The sequence below is a fragment of the Chiloscyllium plagiosum genome, chromosome 7, assembly GCF_004010195.1.
Source record: "Chiloscyllium plagiosum isolate BGI_BamShark_2017 chromosome 7, ASM401019v2, whole genome shotgun sequence".
Lineage (NCBI taxonomy): Eukaryota > Metazoa > Chordata > Chondrichthyes > Orectolobiformes > Hemiscylliidae > Chiloscyllium > Chiloscyllium plagiosum.
The window spans coordinates 102177344-102200407 of record NC_057716.1 but is presented as its reverse complement, the minus strand read 5'-3'; the positions used below and the strand labels follow the sequence as shown (position 1 = coordinate 102200407).

The 23064-nt window shown below is 45.0% G+C and overlaps 1 protein-coding gene across 1 annotated transcript in view; it reads left to right on the top strand.

Moving 5' to 3' along the window:
- Positions 1-95: 95 nt before the first annotated feature.
- Positions 96-23064, top strand: part of LOC122551802 (protein Wnt-6-like) — a 105038-nt gene continuing 82069 nt past the window's right edge. The window contains exon 1 of the mRNA XM_043694272.1: positions 96-693. Within this exon, the coding sequence (XP_043550207.1) occupies positions 617-693 (77 nt within the window). The 5' untranslated portion in view covers positions 96-616. The remainder of the gene's footprint in view (positions 694-23064) is intronic.

Here is a 23064-nt window from a genome sequence, read left to right as displayed (position 1 = left end):
GAAAGGGTAGGGGTTATTGGGGAAGGGGAAGGAGCTGTAGAGGACGGAGAAGGGGTTATTGGGGGAGGGAGAAGAGGCTGTAGAGAAGAGACTGGGTGCAGGGTAAAAGGCTCCCTACCTCGGGGTGATTGAGGTAATTTGGAGTCCGCACAGAACCTTGGAGGACTGACTGGGTCAGAATATGAGCCCCTGGGGGATCCAGGTGAGGGTGTTGTGAGGGGGGTGGTGCTCCATTCCTCACTCCCCAGTCTGTCTCTCTCCCCAGTCTCCCTCCCTCCCTCTCTGTGCCTGGATCCGGGACTGCAGCTTCTCTCTCTCACTGCTCGGCTCTAACTCACTGAAACTTACCCCCTCCTCCTCCTCCCCCCTTCCCCCCCCCCCCCCCCCTTCCCCTCCCTCCCTCTTCCACCCACACCCTCCCCACATCTCCCTCCGAAGAGAAATTGCTGGCAGATCCACTCCGAGATCCCATCAGTAAAGTCCAGCTCCGCTCGCCCGGGAGTCCCACAGAAGCCAGCTCACCGCCAGCTGATCCACTGCACGGCTAGCATCCCGCGCAGGGCCGAGTGGACGCCGGCAGCTCGCCCGGGAAGGTTGGGCGAACGACTGCCGGAGCATGGAGTCGCTGTCCCGGGTACAACTCGCTCTTTTCTTCTTCCTACTGTGTCCGGCCAACATCATCAGCCTCTGGTGGTAAGTGACTGCACTCGAACTATTCTTCCTTCGCCTCCTTGCCCTTCTCTCTGTCTCCCTTTCTTTTCAATTCTTTTCCCTCCTCTCTCGCTTTTCCTGTTTCTTTTCTCTGTCTCTCTCATTTCTCCCTTTGCTTTCCCCTCTCGACCATAACTCCCTCTCCCTCTGTCTCTCTTCCTCTCTATCCCTCCGTTTATTTGGAACCTCCTTTGTCTAAACTATCCCCTGACATCTTAATGGACAGAGAGAGCGAGAGAGAGAGAGAAAAGCATGACATGGTAATTTATACAATTGTAGGGCACAATTTTCCAGAAAAGAATGGATCTTTGTTTTGTAAACACAGTGTTGAATCTGCCCAAAATAGACCCCTCAGAATTTTTTTCAAAAATTAATGCAAGGGACATGGGTGTTGCTAACTGGGCCAGTATTTATTGCCTGTCCTTAGTTGCCCCTTGAGAAGGTGGTGGTGAGCTGCCTTCTTGAACCACTGCAGTCCTTATATGGACCCCCAATGCAATTGGGGAGGGATTTATAGAGTCATAGAGATGTACAGCATGGAAACAGACCCTTTGGTCCAACCCGTCCATGCTGACCAGATTAGGACTTTGATCCAGGGACACATAAGAGTCAAAGAGTCATAGCAGGTGAACAGACCCTGTAGCCCAATGCATCCATGCTGACCAGATATCCTAAATTAATCTAGTCCCATTTGTCAGCATTTGGCCCAAATCCCTCTAGATGATTTTCAAATGCTGTAACTGTATCACCCTCAACCACTCCCTCCGGCAGCTCATTCCACACACGCACCATCCTCAGTGTGCAAAATTGCCTCTCAGATCTCTTTTAAATCTTACCCCTTCCACTTTAAATCTATGCTTTCTAGTTTTGGATTCCCCTACCCTGAGAAACAGACCTTATCTACTTACCCTATCCATGCCCCTCATGATTTTACAAACATCTATCAGGTCACCTCTCAGCCTCCGACGCTCCAGGGAAAACAGCCCCAGCCTATTCAGCCTCTCCCTATAGCTCAAACCCTCCAACCCTGTTGATATCCTTGTAAATCTTTTCTGCACCCTTTCAAATTGAACATCTTTCCTATTGCAGGGAGACCAGAACAGGATGGAGATATGTTTCTGCATTTGGTATTCAACATGAATAAATCCTTTTTTTCTACCCCCAAACCCACAGTAAAACCAAGTGGGGAGGGGAGAGGTATGTTTGGTAGAATTTGTTTCTATCAGCACAAGTGTTCTTTAAATCTTTTGTGGGATTGACATTTCTATCTCCACCAATGGCTCAATTCCTCCATCTATTCCACTCCAACAATCGAGAAAGAGACTGATGACAGTGCCCAGTGAATGTGTTCCAAAACAGAAAGGGAGAGAGAGAGAGAGAAAGCTGTCAGTCCACCCTGTGTTCAATTTTCAGAAAGCCTACAATCAACCTCCCTATTGCCAGTAAAGTATTAATTGCACAGTCTGTGTTACAGTGAAACATTTCCCCATTCATTCCATCTGCTCAACAGAGAATGTGGGACAGACTCCAAGCGGTGAGTGTGCAATCTCCATTGGTGACCTGTCACCTTTTGCCAAGTGTGAAACTGGACTGAGCAGACAGGCATGACATCCTGACCCTTAGCTGCTGAAAGAATTAACAGAAAATCACAATGACCAGCAGTTCGATATGAAGAGCTTTTGTGTTCCATGGCAGACTCAGGGCTGTCTGGATTGTGTTGTAGGTGAGAAATAAGACCTGGTTTCCCAGAAAACGGGATGGATAAGGAAAGCAGTTGGGTCATCTCCAGACCATTTGCATTCTTAAGCACCTAGGAACAGTAAAGAGGCCATTCAGCCCAAATTATATCCAAGACAATCTCTCCCTCAACTCCATTCACCTGGCTTTGCTCCCTATTCCTTGTACCACCAGCCAGCAAGAATTACTCACTCTCAACTTCAACTGGTCCCCAATTTGTTTAACCTTTTTAGTGCAGAGGGTTGAAATTTCCACTGATGTTCATGCAGGGAATTGCTTTCTGATTTCACAATTAGATTTTCCCAATTTTAAGTTTACTCCGTGATAATCTTGTTCGTTGTCCACTACACCACCTATTTACTCACCATGCTTCCAATATTCAAATTCAGATTATTTATACAGATGCCCCCTGCTGAAGGTACTGACCCTCAAGTGGTGTAGGTTTATTGCATCAGTAAACCCCTTCAAAGAGTCGACAAGAAAAGATTTATAAGAATGTTGCCAAAGTTGGAGATTTGAGCTATAGGGAGAGGCTGAATAGGCTGGGGCTGTTTTTCCTGGAGCGTCAGAGGCTTAGGGGTGACCTTAGTGGGCGGCACGGTGGTTAGCACTGCTGCCTCACAGCGCCAGAGACCCGGGTTCAATTCTCGCTTCCGGCGACTGACTGTGTGGAGTTTGCACGTTCTCCCCGTGTCTGCGTGGGTTTCCTCCGGGTGCTCCGGTTTCCTCCCACCATCCAAAGATGTGCAGGGTCAGGTGAATTGGCCATGCTAAATTGCCTGTAGTGTTAGGTAAGGGGTAAATGTAGGGGTATGGGTGGGTTTCACTTCGGCGGGTCGGTGTGGACTTGTTGGGCCGAAGGGCCTGTTTCCACACTGTAATCTAATCTAATCTAAATCTTTATAGAGGTTTCAAAATCATGAGGGGCATGGATAAGATAAATAGGCAAAGTATTTTACCTGGGGTCTGGGAGTCCAGAACTAGAGGGCATAGGTTTAGGGTGAGAGGGTAAAGATATAAAAAAAACCTAAGGGGCAACTTTTTCACTCAGAGGGTGGTACATATACGGAATGAGCTGCCAGAGGAAGTGGGGGAAGCTGGTACAATTGCAACATTTAAAAGGCATCTGGATGGATATAGATGAATAGAAAAGGTTTGGAGGGATATGGGCCGGGTGCTGGCAGGTGGGACTAGATTGGGTTGGATATCTGGTCGGCATGGACGAGTTGGACTGAAGGGTCTGTTTCCACGCTGTATATCTCTATGACTCTAAGACTCTAAGTGTTGAGGGAGTGCTATACAGTCAGAAGTTCCATCTTTCAGATGAGATATTAAAGTTGCTTGCCAGTAAAAGGTGCCACAGCCAATATATTCAAGAAGGGCGAGGGAATTACCATCAGTGTCCTGATCAATATGTATCTCTCAATCAACAGATTATCAGATCATTCTCACAATGCTGTGTGTGGGAGTTTGCTGAGTGTAAAATTGTGTTTCCTAGAACTAACCACACTTTAAAAGTACTTAACTGGGATATCCTGAGTTTGGCGTAGGCACTACATAAGTGCATTTCTTCCCTCTGGTACCTCAAATAACTGATCATTCTTCAGAAACATAGTTGAGTGTTGGCAAGGTGATATATGGTGGTCAGTAATATTGCTGAGGTGCTTTCCCTTCTCCCTCAACATCCAGAGTTACAGGCATTCCCAGCGAGGGTCATCGAAGAAAAGTGAAGCACTTTTTAAAGTGTAGTCTTAGGGAGGAGTCAGTAAAGACTTCCAAGCTCCTTTGGATCTACAGAGTAAGTTACTGTTGGGGACGTGGCTGCAATTCTATTGAATCATGCAAATTTGTTTAAAGTTGACCAGCTGTGGTTTTGGGGAAAGAACGGGTTGAGGGATACAGTAAAAACAAAATGTTTTGCTCTTTGAAATTGCCTGCTCTTCAAATTCCTTAGAAAGTAGTAAGGAACAGTTTTTATTTTCTGCCAACATTGCTGAGCACAGATGGCCTGTTTAGAGACTGTGAGCGTTTATGCGTCCTTTGCTGTTAAAGGTAGCTGAACCAGGATGGTAGGATGTTCGTTTGGCTCCTGCACGGGACCTGGTGGGCCGAATGGCCTGTTCCTCTGCTGTAAATTCCTTGTGATTCAACGTATCTCAGGGTCCTATGTCTTTGTTGTTTTAACGATCTACCTACAACACATGACTGCAGTGATTCAACAATTGATGCAGAGGTGCCTGTGTTGGACTGGGTGGACGAAGTTAAAAATCACACTGCACCAGGTTATAGTCCCACAGGTTTATTCGGAACCACTAGCTTTCGGAGCACTGGTTCATCCTGTCAACCATCTGATGAAGGGGCAGTGCTTCGAAAGCAAGTGCTTCCGAATAAACCTAGGGGACAATAACCTGGTGCTGTGTGATTTTTAACGTGATTTAAGAGGGCAGTTCACCTTTTCAAGGGAAACAAGGAACTGCAATAAACACTGGCAGATAGCAACAACCACGTTCCATGAATAAATTTAAAAATGAAATCCCACTGGTTATATTTGCATGAAACACAGTGAAACAGCACACTTGACTTCGTTTTGGATTTAAAAAGTTTGTTAAAAGTCTTTTGAGGAGTGTTGGAGCACGGTGTGTTGAGCCCAGGGCTGAGAAACAGCAGGTGCTGGTTTCCTGGCAGAGTTCAATCAGTTTCTTGTTCATGTGACATGTGTTAAATGAAGACGCGAAGAGAGAACAGAGCTTTTCAGGGACTGTACAAACTGCTGAACATTCCTGCCTGTTGAACATCGAAACATTTGCGCATTGCCTCACATCACCATCTGGTGATGACCTGATAAGTTTTGTAAAAAGGTTACGGACGGAATAATTTATTTGGAAAAATCAGCAGATGTGTCTGTGCATTGGAGACGTCACAGCTTGTTTCAAACACGCACAAATCACAACTGAACCACCTGAAAGCAGAGAAAATCAGTCATCTCCTGCTGGTTCTTTCTGACTTTGAATTTTGACAAGCAAAGCGTCATTCTCGTGAAACTTTCATGATGGTATTAATTAGCGTCGACTTGGGTTGAGCAGACAATAACAACTACTTTCATTCATTCAACTGATTCCTTTAATGTAGCAAGAAGTCAACCCCCAAAAAAAAAACACTCTACAAGGGAGTTATCGAATGAATTCTGACACTGAGCCACTAAAGCTGCATTTGACTGGATAGCAAACGCTCAGTTGAAGAGTCAGGTTTTTCAGAGGAAGGTAAAGAGGTCCAGGTTAGGGCGTGAATTTCAGAACTCATTGGCTCAGACAGCTGAAAGTCCCATGGAAAGATTGGAGATACAAAAGATTATCAGGAAGTTTGATTGGCATCACATCTGTAAACATTCACTCCCTCGACCTCCAATGGTCAGTAGCAGCTGTGTGTACCATCTGCAAGATACACTGCAGAAATTCATCAATGCTCCTTAGAGAGCACCTTCCAAATCCACGGTCACATCTATCTAGAAGGACAAGGGAAGCAGATACATGGGAATGTCATCCCCTGTAAGTTCCCCTCCAAGCCCCTCACCATCCTGACTTGAATGAATGACTTATTGTCACTTGTATTCCACAATGAGCAAGACAGTAAAATACAGTGAAAAGCTTCAACTTGGAAATATATTGCTGTTCCCTCAGTGTCACTGGGTCAAAACCCTGGAATTCCCCCTCAGAGGGCATTATGGGTCAACCCACAGCACACAGACTGCAGCAATTCAAGAAGGCGGGTCGCCCCCATCTTCTCAAGGGGCAACTAGGGATGGGCGATAAATGCTGGCCCCAGCTAGCGACACCACATTCTAGGGTGAGTTAAAAAAAAACATTTTGAAGGAGAGGTGAGATGGAGCAGAGCCTATGAATCTAATGACAAGTATGCTCTAGTGTGAGGCCAAGATAGTTGAAAGTTTTGCTGTGAGTCTGAATGTGTGGCTTCAAGTCCCACTCCAGTACAAAACCAAGCTGGCGCTCCTAAGAAGTACTCAGGAAGAACTGGACTGTCAGCCGTACTGTCTTTTGAATAATATAATAAACCCCCAATCATTTTTCTGAAAAAAAAACAGCTGGAAAACTCTCTCTGATGTCCTGACCAAACCTCTTCTCTCAATCAATAGCACAAAAACAGATTTTCTGGTTGTTAGTGACTGCTGTTTGTGGGAACTTGCTGTGTATAAATAGGCTGTCATGTTTCGTACATTATAACCATATTGCTTCAAAACATTGCCTTGCCAAGTAATTTAGGAAGCTGAGATCATGAAATGCTTTGTAACCATAATCCTCCTCTGAGTGACTGATGGCAAACTAAAGGGAATATTCAATGCAAGACTTTTGGAATAATGCAGGAGCTGGGATGAATTAAATTTGTGAGGGAGGGTGCAAGGACATGTGGATTTAAGGAAAGATATCATTTCATTGGAGGCAGTTCAGAGGAGGTTCACTCGGATGATCCCTTGTATTGTCTTATGAGCCAAAGCTAAACATACTGGAACTCAGTGAAGTTTAGAGGAATGAGAGGTGATCTCATTGAAACATACAGGATTCCTAAGGTGCTTTGTAAGGTGCTTGACGGGGTAAATACTGAAAGGACTTTTCCCCTCATGAGAGAGTATAGTACCAGAGGGAAACAAAGGGCCAGTTTTAGGAAAAAAGAGCCAGTTTAGGATTAAGATGGGATGGAGAGGGTTGTGAGTCTTTGAAACTCCTTTCCACAGAGAGAGCTGTGGGGGCAGGGTCCTTGTGTAAGGCTGGGATAGATTCTTCACCAATCGGGGAATAAAGGATTACAGGAAATTGGCAGCAAAGTGGACATTAGGAATGTCGGATCAGCCATGATCATGTTGAAGGGAGGAACAGGCTCAACGGGCTGAATGGCGAAGCTTTGTATGTTTTTTATGGCCTTGTGGATAGATTTGTAGCTGAGGGAAAAGATTTTGAATTCAACACATCCAAAAACAGACAAGGGCAACTTCTGCAAAGGGACTTAATGCGGATTGGGATGGATGTAACGACATTGGGGGTGAGTTGGAGTTGATGAGTTCAGGAGCAACAACTTGGAAGGTCTTGCCTGATGGTGATGGATGGATATGTGTGGCTATCAATGGCAGTGAGGATGGGGTCCCATGGGAAATGTGCTTTGTGCCAGAGGTTGGAACAGTGGGGTTTAATGAAAGAGGAATCAGAGGGTGGGGTTAGAATTCCAGCTCAATGTTGATTGAACATGACACAGTGAGTGCGGGCGGAATCTGATTGAGCGTTGAAGTACTGGGAGAGATTCAGGGATACGGTATGAGATTTTGGCAGGATAAATGCCTGTGGTTTGAAAGATTGTAATTCAATCTTAATAGGCTCTACTTTTATTTGTAAGTTCTTCATATTGTGATCTTGCATGAGTTGCTTAGATCTATTCCATTCAACTGAGATTCCTTTCATCGACATTATATATAATATTGATGTCCTTCATCATGGAAAGGTAGGGGATAGTCGGAGAGAGATAGAGAAGGAAGAAATTGCAGCTTTCAGGATTGATAATTTACATTCCTCAATATGTGGTTAGGCACTGCATCGCAAAGATTGTAAAACAATGAAGAGTGGCTTTTATTCAAAGGCTTTCGTAGCATCTTGTGAGATTAAACATTCTTGCATTCCCCCAAAAGCTGGTGGAGGCTGAGTCCGAAAGTTTATTCAAGGGTGAGTTTGATAGATTTCTAATGGGCAAGCGTATCAGATGTTAAGAGGAGGGAGGGGATACAAATAGGAAAGAGGAGTTGAGACTCCAACTATCCATTTTATCCATGCCTCTCAACTTTGTAAACTTCTACTAGGTCATCCCTCATCCTTTGATGGTCAAGTGAAAACAAACCAAGTTTGTCCAATCTCTCCTCAAAGCTAATACCTTCCAACTGAGGCAACATCCTGATAAAATGTTTCTGTACCCTCTCCAAACTCTTCACATCCTGCTGGCAGTGTGGCAGCGAGGAACTGTGCACAATATTGCAAATGTGGCCAAACTAAAGTTCTGTATTTCTGCAAATTTTTATACTCCATGCACCGACCGATGAAGGCAAGTGTGCCATACACTTTCTTGACCACATTACCCACTTGTGTTGCCACTTTCAAGGTACTGTGGACCTGTCTAACTAGATCCCTCTGTATGTAACATTACTAAGGGTTCTACCATTTACTGCATACTTCCCTTCTGCATTATATCTTCCAAAATGTATCACCTCGCTTTTGTCCAGATTAAGTTCCAGCAGCCATTTCTCCACCTTATTCCAGCTTATCTATATCCCACTGTATCCTCTGGCATTCCTCCATCACTATCAGCAGCTCCCCTAATTTTTGTATTGTCCACAAACTTACTAATCACCTACATTCTCCTCCAAATTGTTTATATGTATTACAAACAACAGGAGCCAGCACTGATCCCTGTGGAACACCACTGGTCACAGATTTCCAGTTAGAAAAACACCCTTCGACTGCTACTCTCCATTTTTTCTGACCAGTCCAGTTCTGTATCCATCTTACCATGTGACTTTACTTTTTGTACCAGTCTTTCATGAGGGACCTTTGCTCAAGTCCACATAGACAAATCGACCGCCCTTGCGAAAGTGAGGACTGCAGATACTGGAGATCAGAGTCAAGATTAGAGTGCTGTTGGAAAAGCACAGCGGGTCAGTCAGCATCCGAGGAGCAGGAAAGTCGACACTTCGGGCAAAAGCTCTTTATCAGGAATGATCTGATGAAGGGCTTTTGCCCGAAACGTCGATTTTCCTGCTCCTCGGATGCTGCCTGACCCGCTGTGCTTTTCCAGCACCACTCTAATCTTGACTCAAATCCACCATCCTGCCCTCATTAATCATCTTTGTCACTTCCTCAAAAAAGCTCAATCAAATTTGTGAGACATGTCCTACTCCACACAAAGCCGTGCTGCCTCTTGCTAATAAGTCCATATTTTTCTAAATGTGAGTAAATCCTTTCCCTAAGAATCTTCTCCAGTATTTTCCCTCCCACTGACATGAGGCTCACTGGCCTGTAATTTCCTTGTTTCCCTTCTTAAACAAAGGAACAACATTGATTATTTTCCAGTCCTCTGGGAACTGTCCTGTGACTAAAGAGGGCGCAAAGATTTCATACAAGATCCCAGCAATTTCTTCACCTACCTCCCTCAGCATTCTGGGATTGATTCCATCAGGTCCTGGGGGCTTGCGAGCCTTAATACTTTTCAAATCACCCAACCATACCTCCTTTTTTATACTGACGCCCTAGAATATCAATATACACCTCTCAAGACTCATTATTCATCAGGTCTTTCTCCTTTATGAATACCATTGCAAAGTATCTCATAAGGATGTCACTCACTTCCCCTGACTCAACGCATAAATTTCCTCCTTTTTCCTTGAGTGGACTTGCTCAACATATACATATAAAATGCCTTGGGACTTTCCTTAATCCTGTTTACCAATGACTTTACATGCTCTCTTTTACCTCTCCTAATTCCTTGTTGGAGTTCTTTCCTGCTATCTTTGCATTCTTCAAAGGTTCTGCCTGTCTTCAGTTTCTGAAACCTTACATATGTCTCCTTTTCCTTTTTGACTAAGCCCTCAATTTCTTTTGGCAGCTAAGAATCCCGAATCTTGCCATCCTTTTCTATCATTTTCACAGGAACATACAGGTCCTGAACTCTAAACAATTAGCCTTTGAAAGATTCTCACATGCCAGATGTGGATTTACCCTCAAAATGCCTCAAATCTATCTTTCCCAGTTCCTGTTTCATATTGTGGTGGTCAGCCTTCCCCAGTTTAATACTTTTACTCAAGGATTGGGTTGGGATATCTGGTCAGCATGGACGAGTTGGACTGAAGGGACTGTTTCCGTGCTGTACATCTCTATTCTTATCCTTAGCCATAAGTAACTGAAACCTTTCAGAATTATGGTTACTGTTCTGGAAATGCTCCTCCACTGAAACTTTAATGACAAGGTGGGCCTCATTTCCCAATACCGGGTCTACTGTGGCCTCTTCCCTAGCTGGACTGTTTACATTTTGTTTCAAAGAAAACCATCCTAGGTGCACCTAGCAACCACCCGCACTCCCCCCACCAGTGCTAAGGGAGTCCCAGACAATATGGAGAAAGTTAAAATCACCCACAAAACAACCCTGTTGTTTTCACATTTTTCCATAATCTGCCCCATATTTCTGTTCCTCTATCACCCATTGGCTGTTGGGAGGTCTGTGGCATAATCCCATCAAAGTGATTGCACCCTCCAATTCCTGAACTCTACCCATAAGGCCTCGCTGGATGAACCCTCCAAGGTGTCCTCCCTCAGTACAGCTGTGATATTCTTCCCCATCAGTAACACATCTTTCCCACCTTTTTTACATCCCTCTACCTTGCCTGAAATATCTAATTCCCAGAATATTAAGCTGCCAGTCTTGGCCCTCTCTGAACCAAGTCTCCAGCAGCAACAATTTCATAGTTATATGTATTACTCCAAGCTCTAAGTTCATCTGCCTCACCATATCATATTCCTTGCTTTGAAACAAGTAGATCTCAGACTGTCTGTGTTCAGTAACCTCTCCCCTGTCTGTTTTTCCACTTAGACTTCATTTCTAACTCCTCCTTTAGTTATCTCACTTGCTGACTTCCAGCTTTGGGCGACTGTCTGTGTGGAGTTTGCACGTTCTCCCCGTGTCTGTGTGGGTTTCCTCCGGGTGCTCCGGTTTCCTCCCACAGTCCAAAGATGTGCAGGGTAGGGTGGATTGGCCACAGGAAATGCAGGGTTACAGGGTTAGAGTATGAGAGTGGGTCTGGGTGGGATGCTTTTCAGAGGGTTAGTGTGGACCTGATGGGCTGAGCGGCCTGCTTCTACATTGTAGGGATACTATGATTCTATGAATTACTGTTCTGGTTTCCACAATCCCTGCCACACCAGTTTAAATCCTCCTGGTTAACATTAGCAAACCACCAGGATGTTGGTGCCACTCAGTTTAGATGCTCTGTCCTTCTTGTACAACTCCCATCTGCCCTGGAAGACATTCTGATGATCCAGATACCTGAAACCCTCCCTCTTACACCAGATTCTTAGCCACGTATTTAACTACTATCTTCCTTTTCCCAGCTCAACTGGCACATGCCACAGGAAGTAATCCCGAGACTACAACCTTTGATGTTATGCTTTTCAAACTTCCTACATAGCTGTCTGAACTCCCTCACTTCCTGCCTATGTTGTTGATACCAATATGGGCCATATTATGTTCAATTCCGGTCTCCTTCCTGTTGGAAAGACGTTGTGAAACTGGAAAGGGTTCAGAAAAGATTTACAAGGATGTTGCCAGAGTTGGAGGATTTGAGCTATAGGTTGTATAGGCTGGGGCTGTTTTTCCTGGAGTGTCGGAGGCTGAGGGGTGACCTTATAGATATTTATAAAATCATGAGGGGCATGGATAGGATAAGTAGACAAAGTCTTTTCTCCGGGGTGGGGGAGTCCAGAATTAGAGGGCATAGGTTTAGGGTGAGAGGGAAAAGATACAAAAGAGACCTAAGGGGCAACGTTTTCATGCAGAGGGAGGTACGTGTATGGAATGAGCTGCCAGAGGAAGTGGTGGAGGCTGGTACAATTGCAACATTTGACAGGCATCTGAATGGGTATATGAATAGGAAGGGTTTGGAGGGATATGGGCCAGGTGCTGGCAGGTGGGATGAGATTGGGTTGGGATATCTGGTTGGCATGGACGAGTTGAACTGAAGGGTCTCTTTCCATGCTGTACATCTCTATGACTATGGGCAATTTAGCATGGCCAATTCACCCTAACCTGCACATCTTTGGATTGTGGGAGAAAAACCCGCGCAGACATGGGGAGAATGTGCAAATTTCACACAGCCAGTTGCCTGAGGCTGGAATCGAACCTGGGTTCCCTGGTGCTGTGAGGCAGCAGTGCTAACCACTGAGGTATCGTGCCGCCCAGCTCTTCTCTGTCTGTGCAAACCTTACTGGTGTGACCAGCTCACGAAACGTGCTGTCCATGGTGTTCTCAACCTTAAGCATGGTCCACAGTGAGACCATCTGCATCTCCAGACGCTCCATGTGACAAACCAGGGACTGCAACTGAACACACTTCCCGAACACGTCGTCAGCATGGACAATGGAAAGTGTCCCTGACTTGCCACCTATTTCAGGAGGAACATTCCTCAGAGCCAGGTTCTCTGGCCAAATTAATTGACGTTATCAACTCCACTAATAATTGAACCTTGGAAGTTCCTTGAGTTTATTTCCTGCTGCCAGCTGCGTTTTCTTTCACTGATGCTCCTTAAAGAGAGTATTGAGTGCTACCAATTTTATCCTGGTCTCAGATTACTCTGGGCCCACAGTTTCTGCCCTTACCTCTCAATGGCATTGACTCCTCCTGGACTCCATTTCCCTGAGTCCTGGATAGGGTCCAGCGACCAATCCTGAACTGTCTTTTCCTGTTCAAGCTGAGAGCTCAGCCTGTGTGTGATAGTGAGGATAGTAGTGAGGAGGAAGAGTCCTGCCTGGTGTTGCCTTATCTAGATAAATGGGACCAGACTGTCCTCACCCATGCTTTCCCTACTGATAACCAACTACCAGCAACAATCAGGGATTGGGGTAGCAACCTCTGTACAGCACAGTGCTCCACTGGCTGGTGTATCCATCCATGAGCCGCAGTAAATCCTAACCCAGAGTGTAAAAATATAAGAAATAGCAGTGGAAGGAGGCCAGTTGGCCCATCAAAAAGCCTTACTATTTAAAAAGATCATGGCCACTCATCTATCTTAAGTCTACATCCCTGCACTATCCTCATAATCCCTTAATTCTCAGAGAATCCAATAATTTATTGACCTTTGTATGGAAAGCATTCATTGCTTCAGAATCATTAGGTTCAAAAATCAAATTTTCCAAAGATTCATCATGCTCTGAGTCTAGAAATCTACAGCGTGGCAACAGGCTCTTCGGTCCAACTTGTCCATGCTGATCAGGTTTCCCAAACTAAACTAGTCCCACTTGCCTGTGTTTGGCCCTTATCCCTCTAAACCTTTCCTATTCATGTAACTGTCTGAATGTCTTTTAAATGTTGTAACTGTACCTGCATCTACCACTTCCTCTGGCAGTTCATTCCACATGTGTACCACCTTTTGTGCCCCTTAGGTCCTTTTAAAACTATGCCCTCTACTTTTGAACCCTCCTACCCTCGGAAAAACTCTTTATCTATTCACCCAATTCCCGCCCCTCATGATTTTATAAACCTGTATAAGGTCACCCCTCAGCCTCCCCATCTCATTCAGTTCTGAGTGGCTGATTCCTTATTCTGAGATGGTAATTTAGGATTTCACACCAGGGTAAACAGCCAGGCAGCTCATATTCTGTCAAATCCTTTAAGAATTCAATATGTTTGAATGAGAACAGTACTCTGCCTTTTCAACTTAGCAGCACAGTGGCTCAGTGGTTGGCACTGTTGCCTCACAGTGCCTATACCCTGGGTTCGATGCCAGCCTCGGGTGACTATGTGGTGTTTGCACATTCTCCCCATGTCTGCATGGGTTTCCTCCAGGTTCTCCAGTTTGCTCCCACAGTCCAAAGATGTGCAGGGTAGGGTGGATTCGCCACAGGAAATGCAGGGTTACAGGGTTAGAGTATGAGAGTGGGTCTGGGTGGGATGCTTTTCAGAGGGTTGGTGTGGACTTGCTGGGCTGAGTGGCCTGCTTCTACACTGTAGGGATACTATGATTCTATGAATTACTGTTCTGGTTTCCACAATCCCTGCCACACCAGTTTAAATCCTCCTGGTTAACATTAGCAAACCACCAGGATGTTGGTGCCACTCAGTTTAGCTGCTCTGTCCTTCTTGTACAGCTCCCATCTGCCCTGGAAGACATTAATGATGATCCAGGTACCTGAAACCCTCCCTCTTACACCAGATTCTTAGCCACGTATTTAACTACTATCTTCCTTTTCCCAGCTCAACTGGCACATGCCACAGGAAGTAATCCCGAGACTACAACCTTTGATGTTATGCTTTTCAAACTTCCTACCTAGCTCTCTGAACTCACTTCGCAGGACCTCATCTCACTTCCTGCCTATGTTGTTGGTACCAATATGGGCCATATTATGTTCAATTCTGATCTCCTTCCTGTTGGAAAGATGTTGTGAAACTGGAAAGGGTTCAGAAAAGATTTACAAGGATGTTGCCAGGGTTGGAGGATTTGAGCTATAGGCAGAGGTTGTATAGGCTGGGGCTGTTTTTCCTGGAGTGTCGGAGGCTGAGGGGTGACCTTATAGAGATTTATAAAATCATGAGGGGCATGGATAGGATAAGTAGACAAAGTCTTTTCCCTGGGGTGAGGCAGTCCAGAATTAGAGGGCATAGGTTTAGGGTGAGAGGGAAAAGATACAAGAAACCTAAGGGCAACTTTTTCACACAGAGGGTGGTACGTGTATGGAATGCGCTGGCAGAGGAAGTGGTGGAGGCTGGTACAATTGCAACATTTGACAGGCATCTGAATGGGTATATAAATAGGAAGGGTTTGGAGGGATATGGGCCAGGTGCTGGCAGGTGGGACTAGATTGGGTTGGGATATCTGGTTGGCATGGACGAGTTGGACCGAAGGGTCTGGTTCCATGCCGTACATCTCTATGACTCTATAAGTGACCTATGTCCTCAGTGTCCGGAGGAGGGGTGTAGTGATTGTAACAAGGTCAGCCAGGTAGCCTTCATAGAATATGAGTTCCCTGATTGGGACTGTTAACCAGGTCAGACAAATGAGTAACATGTTTTTCTAGCTAACCCACCCAGCCTGCACATCCCTGGACATTGTGGGAAAGTTTAGCATAGAGAATCCATCCTAACCTCTTTTGAGGAAGACAACTCCAAAAACCCATGACCTTTTGTGTTAAATGACAGTTACCCCTAATTCTAGCCTCCACCTTCCACACCCACAACCACTTCCACCTAAAAGGACAAGGGCAGCAGATGTATGCGAACTCTATCACCCACAAGTTCTCCTTTAAGCCACTCACCATCTTGACTTGGAAATATATTGCCATTCCTTCAGTGTTGCTGGGTCAAAATCCTGGAGTTCCCTAAAAGCATTGTAGGTCATCCTACTCACAAAAACTACAGCCGAAGGCAGCTCAGCATCATCTTTAACAAGGGCAATTAGGGATGGAGATGGGAAATGTTGGTAAAAAAAGAATGAAGGTTTGATACTAATACTTCATAATGTTGTGACCTGAACAGAGTCATCATCATAAATCTAGCACCAGTGCTATTTTAAGATTAGATTATTTACAGTTGGAAACAGGCCCTTCTGCCCAATAAGTCCACACCAACCCTCCGAACAGCAACCCACCCAGACCCATTCCCCTACATCTAACACTACGGGCAATTTAGCATAGCCAATTCACATAACCTGCACATTGTATTTTGAACTGTGGGAGGAAACCAGAGCACCCAGAGAAAACCCACGCAGACACGGAGAGAATGTGCAAACTCCACACAGACAGTTGCCTGAGGCAGGCATTGAACCTGGGTCCCTGGCGCTGTGAGGCAGCAGTGCTAACCACTGTGCCACCGTGCCACCCTGTTAGTATTAATTTGGTGTTATTTTAATATGAATGACAAGACATTGTGTTCCCTTCAAAATTAAATGACTCATATGGACAAAGTGTTTGCAGATCCTCAGAACATCCCAAAGCATTTCACAGACAATAAATTATTTTTAAAACTCAGTTGTTGTTGTTGTTATATCGGCAATTTTTACATAATAAGATCTGCCGAAATATTTATGTCCTGTGCAGCATTAGTATGTGCTTTAACTTTGGTAATTGCCTGCTCACCTGTTTTGCACAATTGTAACCAATATATTGCTGTGATGGATTGTCCAGACCACAACGAAGCAGCATGCAAGAGATTTGATTCGATTTGACTTAGTTTATTGTAGTCACATGTACCGATGTACAGTGAAAAGTTTTGTTTTGTGAGCAGCACAGTCAAATCCTAGCAAACAAGGACATATTGATCATACAGTGCTGAGACAGAGTGAGGCATACAAGATTATGACTGCATAGGAGGTGTGCAAAGCAAGATCAACATTTTTTGATTCTGAGGAAGGGTTACTGGACCCAAAACATTAATTCTGATTTCTCTTCACATCCTGCCAGACCTGCCGAGCTTTTCCTGCAAATCCTATTTTTGGTTCAACATTGTTTGGAGTTAGAGAGTCCATTCATTAGTCTAATAATGGCAGAGAAGAAACTGTTCCTGAACAGTGTGTGTGTGTTCAAGCTTCTGTATCTTCTGCCTGTCAGAAGAGGTTGTAGGAGAGCATTATCTGGGTGGGAGGGGTCTTTGATGATGTTGGCAGCCTTTCTGTGGCAGTCCATGGATGGGAGGTTGGCTTCTGTGATGGTGTGGACTGTGCACATAACTCTCTGTGGGTAGAGGAGTTGCCATACCAGCCATTATGCAACTGGATAGAAAGCTTTTTATGGTGCATCTGTAGAAGTTAGTGAGGGTCCTTATGGACATGCTGAATTTCCTGAGCCTCCTGAGGAAGAGGGGACCTTGTTGTGCCTTCTCGACTGTTGCATCTAGGTGGAAGGTCTAAGACTCCCCACTGTTTTCTGTGTCATTTTCATTCCATTAAGAGTCTTGCTAACAACATGCGGTGATCTGAATGGCAGCTTGCAGTGCAGCTGATAAAGGACTATTTGTTGTCTATTGGGCTTATTTTATGCAGGTTTGGAGGCTGCTGTGTGACCTGGGGGAGGATGAAAATTATATCCACGGACCAAAGTGAGCCAACTTAGTTCAGAGACGATGCTTCACCATCCTTTCCATCACAACTCTAAATCTCCTGTTACTATAGAATTGAGTTCCAGTGGCTTTAACCTTTAATGCTATAAAGTCTTATTCATGTCAGTCAGCAACCCAAGGTTAGGAAGAGTTCAATTGCTGCATGGTTAGGACACCCCTGTTGTAAATGGAAATTGTTTACTCAGACTCTAGGGGGGAATAGAAACAGTCTGAAATGATTATTTTCCCCTGTGTCATTATTAATATCTTTGAAACTTGGACCTGGTTATATATGAGGATTTGGAGAATGCATGAGGGAGAGGACAGATGGCAGAGAGTGCAAATATTGAGACATTAGTGATTGGCTCAGAGTTCAGGAATCAGTCAGGATATGTGATCAGTGACGTTATTTCTATCGATTTCGATTTTTAACTGAGGAAGAGTGTAGCGTTTCTGCAAGAGACACAGTTAAAATATGATCTGCACTATACACAGGATAGGAATTTATATAGGAGATAATCAGCAGCTCATTACAAGTCTGAAATCTAAACAGACAGTCCTAATGCAATGCCTGAATGGTTCACAAATGTTAGCTGGAAGATTGAATTACAGCTTTTTGCTTAGTGTCAGCTAAATGATATTTTTGCATCACATATATGCACTGGGTGGATTAATTGCTGAGTGTTTGGCAGGGAAATCGTGCAGCAGAGTCAGAGCTCAGACACTGGTGAAAGCATAACAAAACTATGCAGCTCAGGTTTTATACATTACATGACAGGCAATAGAAAATAACAGCAGGAGTAGGCCATTCGGCCCTTTGATCAGTCATTCAATCTGAACATGGCTGATCATCCAGATCGGTCCCCTGTTTCTCCCGATCCCCTTCGATCCCTTAGTCCTAAGAACTGTGTCTAAACCCTTCTCAAAACATACACTAGATGTGTGAGCGAGAGGAGTAAGTTACAGTTTGGAACATAATGGGGTCGAGGAGGGTGGTGTGTGTTCAGATGGTTTTCGGACAGTACGGTAGCTCAGTGGTTAGCCTCACAGCACCAGGGTCCCAGGTTCGATTCCACCCTTGGGCGACTGTCTGTGGGGAGTTTTCACATTCTCCCTGTGTCTGCGTGGGTTTCCTCCGGGTGCTCCGGTTTCCTCCAACAGTCCAAAGATGTGCAGGTTAGGTGAATTGGCCATACCAAATTGCCCATAGTGCTAGGTGCATTAGTCAGAGGAAAATGGGTCTGGGTGGGTAACTCTTCAGAGGGTTGGTATGCACTGTTTGGGCTGAAGGGCCTGTTTCCACACTGTAGGTAATCTAATATGTTGAACAATGGATATTTGGAAGTAAGGTCAAGGTTCTAATATAATAGAGTTTTTAGGCCACTTTTGGAATACTGTATTCAACTCTGATGTCCCTACTAGAGTAAGGAGATTGTGAAACTTGAAAGGGTTCAGAAAAGGATGTCGCCAGGGATGGACGGTTTGAGCTATGGGGAGAGGCTGAATAGGGTGGGGCTGTTTTCCCTGGAGAGGCTGAGAGGTGACCTTACAGAGGTTTATAAAATTATGAGGGGCATGGATAATTTAAATAGACAGGATCTTTTCCCCGGGGTAGTGTGTCCAAAACTAGAGAGCATGGGTTTAAGATGAGAAAGGAAAGATATAAAAGGGACCTATGGGGAAACTTTTTTCACGCAGAGGATGATGTGTGCATGGAATGAGTTGCCAGAGGAAATAGTGAAGGCTGGTACAATTACAACATTTAAACATCATCTGGATGGATACAAGAATAAGAAGGGTTTAGAGAGATATGGGCCAATTACTGGCAAGTGGGACTAGATTGATTTAGGATGTCTGGTTGGCATGGATGAGTTGGATTGAAGGGTCTGTTTCTGTGATGGGCAATTCTGTGACTCTATGAGTTTAGATTTGATTAGATTAGATTACTTACAGTGTGGAAACAGGCCCTTCGGCCCAACAAGTCCACACCGACCCGCCGAAGCGTAACCCACCCAGACCCATTCCCCTATATTTACCCCTTCATCTAACACTACGGGCAATTTAGCATGGCCAATTTGCCTAACCTGCACATTTTTTGGATTGTGGGAGGAAACCGGAGCACCCGGAGGAAACCCACGCAGACATGGGGAGAACGTGCAAACTCCACACAGTCAGTCGCCTGAGGCGGGAATTGAACCCGGGTCTCTGGCGCTGTGAGGCAACAGTGCTAACCACTGTGCCACCGTGCCGCCCACCGTATTATGGTGGTGTATATTTGGATCAGTGGATATCCTGGAGTATGGTGCAGGCTGGAATCTAATGAAGGTGGGGTGAGTGTGGGGAGGGTGGGGTAGGAAGTTCAGCTGGTTTACATCTGGTTTGTGATGGACAATGAATGCTGGTATTACCAGCAACAGTCTGTGACAGAATAAAGCAGAGTATATTGAACAATGGATATCTGGGAACGACATAACCAATTACGGAACAAAATTATATAGATATTTAATCAACAAAATGTATTACAGGCCTTCTAAGTACAAAAATAATATTGGAAAGTGATTTTGCTGGCTACTGATGTCAGTGATGTAAGACAATGTTTATATTGAGAGAATAACAGTTGCAGAACAATTGCTTTGGATTTGTTGAGTCATTAAATATCTCAGGACAGCGTACAATATAAAATATTGCATGGGCGCCATAACAATCACTGTTTCAAACCAAGGACACACCAAAACAAGTCACTTTCTTTGTGATCAGTTTGTGATACAAATCCAGCATGAATGGCTAGGAGTGATGGGAGAGAAGATAATTTTATGAAGATTTTTCAAATGTTGCTGGCAGACCTCCTTTGTTGCTGCTCCTGACTCTCAGCTGTCCTCTCAGTTTCAAGAACTCAACAAAGTTGAGTGACTGGCCAATGTGTGCTCCTCAACCAATATTGCCATCATCAATGATCTGGTCACTGTCATACCACTGACTCTGGGAGCCTGTTATGCTCAAATGAGCCAAAAGGGTTCCTACAACAGTGACCATGTATTGACATTTGTTGGTTGGAAAATGTATTGAAGTCATCTTGAGGCTATGATAACATGATAATATAAATACCAATTTCTTTTCACTCCAGAACCCAGTAATTTTGAGGTGTTCAGTCTTTTTTCATGGAATGTGGGCATCACTGGCTGGGCCCAGCATTTATTACCCGTCCCTAGTTGCCCCTTGAGTAGGTGAGGGTGAGTGGCTTTCTTGAACTGCTGCAGTCGACATGTGTAGGTTGACCCACAATCCCCTTAGGGAGAGAGTTCCAGGATTTTGACCCAAAGATACTGAAGGAAAGACAATATATTTCCAAGTCAGGATGGTGAGTGGCTTGAAGGGGAACTTCCAGGTTGTGGTGTTGCCATGTGTCTGCTGCCCTTGTCCTTCCAGAAGGAAGCGATCATGAGCTTGGAAGGTGCTGTCTAAGGATCTTTGGTGAATGTCTGCAGTGCATCTTGTAGATAGTATACACTGCTGCTACTGAGCATTGGTGGTGGAGGGAGTGGATGTTTGTGGATGTGGTGCCAGTCAAGTGGGTTGCTTTTGTCCTGAATGATGTCAAGTTTCTTGAGGGTTGTTGGAGATGCACTCATCCAGGCAAGTGAAGAGTATTCCATCCCACTCCTCACTGTACCTTATGAATGGTAAACAGACTCTGGGGAGTCAAGAGGTGAATTATCTGCCTCAGTATTCCTAACCTCTGACCTGTTCTTGTAGGGAACCCAGTAGATGTGGTGTATCTAGATTTCCAGAAGGCATTCAACAAAGTCCCACACAAAAGTCTACTGCATAAGATAAAGATGCATGTATTAGCATAGATAGAGAAACTAACAGGAAGCGAAGAGTGGGAATAAATGAGTGCTATTCTGGTTGGCAATCAGTGACTAGTGGTGTGCCTCAGGGATCAGTGTTGGGACTGCAATTATTCACAATTTACATAGATGATTTGGAGTTGGGGAACACAAGTAGTGTGTCAAAGTTTGTGGATGAAACCAAGATGAGTGGCAGAGCAAAGTGTGCAGCAGACTGAAATTTTGCAGACGGACACAGATAGTTTAAGTGAATGGGCAGATGGAGTCAATTTAATAAATGTGAAGTCATCCATTTTGATAGGAATAACAGTAAAAAGGATTATTATTTGAATGGTAAAATATTGCAGCAGGCTGCTATGCAGAGGGACCTGGGGTCCTTGAGCGTGAATCACAGAAACTTGGTCTGCAGGTGCAATAGGTAATTAGGAAGGCAAATGGAATATTGTCCTTCATTGCTGAAGGGATTGAGTTTAAAAACAGGGAGGTTATGCTGCAGCTGCATAGGGTGCTAGTGAGGCCACACCTGGAGTACTATGTGCAGTTTTGGTCTCCTTACTTGAGAAAGGATGTGCTGGCACTGGAGGGGGTGCAGAGGAGGTTCACCAGGTTGATTCCGGAGTTGAGGGGGTTGGCTTATGAGGAGAGACTGAGCAGACAGGGATTATATCCATTAGAATTTAGAAGAATGAGGGGGATCTTATCGAAACCAGTAAAATTATGAAGCAGAGAGGATGTTTGCACTGGCTGGTGAAACTAGGACAAGAGGGCACAGCCTCAAAATTAGGGGGAGCAGATTTAGGACTGAATTGAGAAGGAACTTCTTCACCCAGAGGGTTGTGAATCTGTGGAATTCCCTGCCCAATGAAACAGCTGAGACTTCCTCATTGAATATTTTTTAAGGCAAAGGTAGATAGATTTTTGAGCAGGAAAGGAATTAAGGATTATGGTGAGAAGGATGGCTAAGTGGATCTGAAGCCATGAAAAGATCAGCCATGATCTTATTGAATGGTGGAGCAGGCTCGAGGGGCCAGATGGCCTACTCCTGCTCCTAGTTGTTACGTAGCCACTGTATTTATGTGATGTGTTCGGTTGAGTTTTTAGTCAGTGCTAATCCCCAGGATGTTGATAGTGGGAGGATTTAATGATGGTATTGCCATTGAATGTCAAGGGACAGTGGTTATATTGTCTCCTTTTGGAGATGGCGAAAGTGAGGACTGCAGATTAGAGTCAAGATTGTGGTGCTGGAAAAGCACAGCAGGTCAGGCAGGATCCGAGGAGCAGGAGAATCGACGTTTCGGGCAAAAGCTCTTCATCAGGAATGAGGCTGTGAGCGGGGGGGGTGGTGAGATAAAGGGGAGGGGGGTTGGGCTGGGGGGAAGATAGCTGAGAGTGCAATAGGTAGGTGGAGGTAGGGGTAATGGTGATAGGTCGGAGAGGACAGTGGACAGGTAGGGCAGGTCATGAAGGCAGTGCTGAGTTAGAATATTGGATCAGGAATAAGGTGGAAGGAAAGGAAATGAGGAAACTGGTGAAATTCATATTGATGTCATGGGGTTGGAGGGTCCCGAGGTGGAAGATGAGGTGTCGGGTGATGAGGGAGTGGTAATGGAGGAGGCCCAGGACCTGCATGTCCTTGACAGAGTGGGAGGGGGAGTTGAAGTGCTCAGCCATTAGGCGGTGGGGTTGGTTGGTGCGGGTGTACTGGAGATGTTTTCTAAAGCGATCTGAGAGTAGGTGTCCTATTTTCCCAGTGTAGAGATGATTGCACCGGGGGCAATGGATACAGTAAATGACACTGGTGGATGTGCAGGTGAAACTTTGATGGATGTGGAAGGCTCCTTTGGGGCCTTGGATGGAGGTGATGGAGGAGGTATGGGCTCAAGGTTTGCAATTCCTGCGGTGGCAGGGGAAGGTGCCAGGAGGG